Source organism: Bombyx mandarina, chromosome 09, assembly GCF_030267445.1.
Source record: "Bombyx mandarina strain Sakado chromosome 09, ASM3026744v2".
Taxonomy (NCBI): Eukaryota; Metazoa; Arthropoda; class Insecta; order Lepidoptera; family Bombycidae; genus Bombyx; species Bombyx mandarina.
Window position 1 is genome coordinate 6123745 of NC_143216.1, and position 6000 is coordinate 6129744.

The window sequence follows — 6000 nt, forward strand, 5'->3', positions numbered from 1 at the left end:
AAACTGGAAAGGCCTTCGGGCCACCAGTAAAGTTTCAATCATAAAAAAAAAAAAAAAAAAAAGTGTGTGGTTCATTGGTTCCGTATCAATAACCTATTATTGAATAGTAAGAAAACTAAATGTATTAAATTTTCTTTAAAATGTATTAAATCATCTTTAAATGTGAGACAAGTAGATAGTAAAAAGATAATTGTTTCTGAGGAATCATTGGAGCTTGTTTAGTCAACCGTATATCTTGGTATAACAGTGGACTCCAAACTGCAGTGGGGACCTCATATTCATAAATCGAGTAAGCTCAGCTATGCAGCATACGCAGTAAAAAAATTAGAATGTTAACAAACGCGGACACGGCTCGTTTAGTTTACTTTAGTTACTTCCACAGTGTCATGTCCTATGGCATTTTGCTATGCGGCAATGCGGCCGATGTAGAAATGATATTTATTCTGCAGAAAAGAGCTATACGTGCTGTTTATAACATGCATTCAAGGGAATCCCTGAGCGAAAATTTTAAAGAAATTAAAGTTCTCACTATGCCATCCCAGTATATCTTTGAAAATTTGATGTATGTTCGTAAACATATTGAGGAGTTTCCTAAAATGTCGGACATACATAATAGAAATACTAGGAACAAACACAAGCTTGTTGTGCCGATGAGTAGGTTACATAAGATACGAAATTCATTCGGGTGTTTGTCTGTGCGCCTGTACAACAAAATCCCACAAGATGTTCAGAGCCTACATATACATAGGTTTAAGAAAACTATTAAAGAACATCTGTGCAATAAAGCTTACTATAAAGTCAATGATTATCTAGAAGATTGCACAAAGTGGGAATGAGTTGCTCGCTCCGGGCATTTCAATATTGTAATAATTGTTATGTTATTATTACTTATTGTAAAAATGAATATTTAAAAAATCTAATTCTTGCCAATTCTTGCCAATTCTTCTCAGGACGGAGGCTAATTCTTGTGAATTGGCGGTAGTTCTATTGACGTTCAACAAGTATGTACTTTCATTTATGTTGAATAAAACTTTTTTGATTTGATTTGATTCACTTATCTTATATTGATTAATTAATTTTATTTTTTACATCTTCATCCTAAACAAGAGTTACCGAAAACAAAATCCACTAAAAGTTAATTATTTTATCCATTCCAGCCGCCAACAAAGATTTACATAATTGTATGTTTGTTCGTAGAATTCTCATTTTTCCAATCTGTGGAAAGTCGGAATTGTCATTACTTGTGATTCGTTTAGAAATGATTTCCTCAAACTTCTTCCGGATGGATTCCTCCTATTATTGTATTTGTTTATACGTGGTGGTAAGACCTCTTGTGAGTCCGCACGGGTAGGTACCACCACCCCGCCTATTTCTGCCGTGAAGCAGTAATGCGTTTCGGTTTGAAGGGTGGGGTAGCCGTTGTAACCTTCAAACCGGCGCCATCTATGCGGGCTTCGGACAGGCTGCCGACCGAGAGGGCTGGTGGTCGTGGCGCCGACGATCGCTGGCCCGGCGTCCCGAGGGGGAGGGTGATGGGAGAGATGTGCTCCGCACTAAACGCTTCACTCACCTCCCCTTGCCTTTTCATGAGTTCTGTCTCATGCGAGGGTTGGACGTTGGTTGTTGAGCGACAGGTGGTTTTAGTCGGTTCGACTCCGACATGCCCCAACCTCCATCCCCAGTGGAGGGTGGGAGTCCGGCGATTTCCCCTGACAAAAAAAAAAAAAGCCGTTGTAACTACACTGAGACCTTAGAACTTATATCTCAAGGTGGGTGGCGCATTTACATTGTAGATGTCTATGGGCTCCAGTAACCACTTAACACCAGGTGGGCTGTGAGCTCGTCCACCCATCTAAGTAATAAACAAAAAACGTGTAATATTATGAATTATATCATTAATATGTAGTATTATTAATATTTAATTCACAACACACACTTCTGCTTCACACTTCTGCTTTAGATAATATAATACTATTTTTTCTTTTTATTATAATAGACTACTCTTCAAACAATCTCCATCTCATCCATTTCTGAAGTCTCACACTTACTTCGTATCTTTAAGTTTATAACTATTCATTTTGAATTCGAATTACAAGTATTTATCCTTCCTCAGAGCGTGCCCTTAACTCTTTTGTAGCTCTTCTGTCACCGATATCACCTTTAAATTTCTTCTAATATAACTATTCCTAATCTTACCCATTCGAATTACACATTAATATTATAATTCAATTATATTATGTACTACATTTCGAGGTTAAGGAGAAGCAATTTATTAAAGATTAAGTAAAGCCATCAACCTTATTTTAGTCATCAGTTCTGCTAATACAATATAACAGTAACTAAAGCTAACAATGAAGCTAATTTACAATTAAAGTTATAAGATTAACTCAGTCTAATGATACTATTAAAAGTTACAGGAATGCAGAAAAAATAAAACATATAAGTTAAAATGTAAAAATGTTTATTTCTAAAAACATACCAAATACAATTTTTCCTTTTTTTGTAATAGGCACTCTTGTGAGTTTTACGCTCAAATGATGCTTACAAAACTTGGCTCACTAAAAACGAACGACAATATGCTCTTACACATACGAATAACACTTTTCCACGCTAAAACGGCTGACATTACAATCCCAATACTTAATTATTAAGTTTAAGTGATCTCGTTTTTATAATCAAGAATGGTTTAGATATAAAAATAATGAAATTAATTAAAACTATTTTTACGGTATAATCTACTTACTTACTTACTTCGTTGGTGTTGACTACATTATTCGTCCATGACCACGAAAACTGTAAAATATTAAAGAAATAAAAGTATTTCAGTAAGTAATAAAAGTATTAAATAAATTAAAAAATTTGACATGTCAGAAATAATTCAGTGACCATGAAAATGCCAAATTAAACCGTAAAAGTAATTTTGATTTTATCTTCCAATCTCGCAAAAACCAAAGAAAATACTAACTAAAATAAAATTGTAATCCTTTCACTGCGAACACACAGATTCTTAATAAATTAATACATGGTTATTTATTTAGAAGATACTAAATATTATAAGCATATAAATATTATAATGGCAGCCACGTGATGGCAAAAGAAAAAGAGGTAGGCAAGCTAGAAGATGGACAGATGATATAAAGATGATTGGAGGGACAATCTGGTCCAGAAAAGCTAGCAATAGAGAAGAATGGAATCAGCTGGAAGAGGCCTATGTGTCACAGGACACGCTGATCACTGAACCGGGAAACCCGATGTATTACCCGACTATGTGTAAATATCATTGTTTAGTATCAGCAATAAAGGCTTACAAAATATATATAATATATATATATATATATAATTCTAAGCAATCTTCTTTCGATTTCGATCTTTTACACTAAACCTACTTGATATCACATCTATTAACGTCCGTACAACCTCCAGAGCGATATAAGTATATGTACATTATATAAAGCGCGTATAAAAATCTAGTTCAAAACCACAGTAATTGGAACAATAAAATTTGTTTTGGCGCATTATTATCATTGACTGCTAGTCATAATATATTATTACAAACAAAATATTCATAAACATGCAAAGAATATAAATATATGTATATATAAATGGAAGAAAAATAATTGTTTCACCTAAAGCTAATTTAAACATTTCATTTACAAATTCGTAGTTTAACATAATTAAATGAACATACTCTCCGAGCAAAGTTCAACGAAGTTGAAACAGATTTTCGGTTTGTACCTGTAAGAAACAAAATTCGTTATAGTATTATCTATTTTCTTAATTATAATTAATAAAGATGAAGAGGTCGGGATTAAATGTGTATTTGAAAAAAATGCGACAAAAAAAACAAAATGTATTTATATATTTTTATCGCCCTTGTAGACAGACGAGCATACGGCCCGCCTGATCGTGAGTGGTTACCGTCCCCCATGGACTTCAGCAATGCTATGGGCAAAGCCAAGCTGCTGCCTACCGTATAATACTCTCCACAAGCTTCGTTTGAAGAAGGATATGTCGTAGCGTCCGGGAAACACCGGGGAGGAGAGGGAGCTCATTCCAAAGCCGGATGATACGTGGCAAATAAGATCAATCAAAAAGATGGCAAAGAAGAAGAAGAAGAATGAATTTAGATCTTCGATTTAACTATAAAGAATATGATTGCATCCGAGACGAGTAAACCAACTTCGTGATAGTAAGTGGTTACGGTCACAAAGAACACACAAACCTCGCTAAAAGATAGACATGTGCACTTCTAAAAGCACGTAATTTTAAAGATATTTAATAGCTTTTGTTAATATAAAATTCAAGACTTTTTTTTCATGGCCATACTTTGATAGCCTTCCGCATCACCCAGTTCTTTCAGATATATTTCAAATCTAAATTAGTCATTTCGTATTTATAGTTATATTAATTTTTCTCAAATTTCACGAACTCACCTTTTCCTTTTCGATATGACCGTCACAGATTCACATGACCCCATTTGTGTTCACTCAGGAATTCAGGTCGCCTTCTCTGGAATAAGAAATTACGTGTTGGAATCAGTATTTACGGTCAAATAAAAATATTCAAGGAACATTATCATATTTCAAGGTATATTGTGTGGCTTTACCATTTTTAGAGATATTACGAAAATCTTCGAAATATTATGGAAGATTAAACATAATAGTAAAAATTACAAGATTAAAATTGCTAACCAAACGAAAAAAAATCCGTTTTAGGTTTACGACTAATAAAATAAGCCTTCTAATCTATATATTAATACGTGAAGCAAAAACTTTGTATCCCTTTTTACGAAAATTGCGCAGACGGAGGAGTATGAAATTTTCCACACTTATAGAGAATATAGAGAAGAAGTGCACAATCATAATATTCTTTTAAAATAATGCATACAAGATACATTAAATCAATAAAGAAAATATTACACACACTACCATGTATTTGACACACACACATATACTCTTTATTTACTGTCAAACTTTTGTAATTGCTTAAAGTCTGTAGTCAAATTGAGAATAGGTTCGTATTGTTTATCTTTAATATTACGAGTATTTGTCTATAGTGTAGTCTTGGCGAAATCTGTAACAATAGGACCATAATAATGTTGAAAGTTATAATTTTAATTAATTATAGTCGAATTTCGACTACTGCGGGACCACTAGTATTTTATTATTTCACATAACATGTTTACCTTTTTTCTTCGCAATTTGATACATTCAGGGCAAAACCAATTTCCTGACGGAGGAACTTTAATTCCGACACACTGAAAATGATACCACTGGAAGCTGCATTTCGGTTCGTCACAACCAATCATTCTAGATTCGGATATGAATTTTCCACAATAACAGTACTCCGATTCCCTTTTGGGGCTGTATTGTGACTGCTCTTCAGGCTCATAGTCTTCAGTGATGGGAAGAACGTGACATACGTGCATTGCGAACAACCATTTTTTTAATCCGCAACTGGTACACCAAACGCTTTCTGTACCGTGACGCCAGTATAGATGTTCAAGTAGGCGTTTATATCCGCAGAATGACATGGCGCAACCGCCGCACACAGCGACTGACGTGAATTCGCCAGGAGAACTTTTTGAAGATGCCATGTCGCTCCAAACTTTAACTTTATTTATGGATAAAGTTTTAAAGATTGTTGGAAAGATTTAAAATTTGTCCACCTGACGGCGAAATAACGCGCGCAAAGTTTATCAACAGCGTACAAAATCACAGAGCTTTATCGTTAACACATCCTTCACTGTATCTATTCCTGTACTAATACTTAACATATAAACTTATTTCTTTTATACTAATAAAGTTTTGGAAAACGTGAAAACAAATTAAAAGAACTCATTAACAAATTACTTGTCGTTTGCAATTTAAAAAATAAATCATTTAAAATTAAAAATTACATTGCATCTCTCCTTTGTTTAAAATATCCATAATCATACGGTGATTACTTAATGAAGGAACTTAATTGAAAGTACTTAATTTTAATATGCACTTTCAATTT

The 6000-nt window shown here is 33.8% G+C and overlaps 1 protein-coding gene across 2 annotated transcripts; it reads right to left on the reverse strand.

The window, feature by feature from the left end:
• Positions 1-2497: 2497 nt before the first annotated feature.
• Positions 2498-5717, reverse strand: LOC149502315 (uncharacterized). 2 transcript variants are annotated; one of them, XM_089729603.1, is made up of 3 exons: positions 5186-5717; positions 4434-4509; positions 2498-2793 (listed from the first exon to the last, which is right to left on the reverse strand). In XM_089729603.1, the coding sequence occupies exons 1-2, from the start codon at positions 5594-5596 to the stop codon at positions 4456-4458; spliced, it is 465 nt and encodes a 154-aa protein (XP_089585729.1). In that variant the 5' UTR covers positions 5597-5717; the 3' UTR covers positions 2498-2793; positions 4434-4455. The 2 variants fall into 2 exon arrangements, with proteins under 2 accessions (XP_089585729.1, XP_089585730.1); XM_089729604.1 differs by lacking the exon at positions 2498-2793 and adding an exon at positions 2871-3735.
• Positions 5718-6000: the final 283 nt, after the last annotated feature.

Bases quoted from the DNA above. Each gene is read 5' to 3' on its own strand.
- LOC149502315 (XM_089729603.1), bottom strand. From the start codon at position 5,596: ATGGCATCTTCAAAAAGTTCTCCTGGCGAATTCACGTCAGTCGCTGTG. The intron at 4,510-5,185 runs GTAAACATGTTA...TTCTTATTCCAG, and splicing joins TCAAATTGCGAAGAAAAAAG to AGAAGGCGACCTGAATTCCT.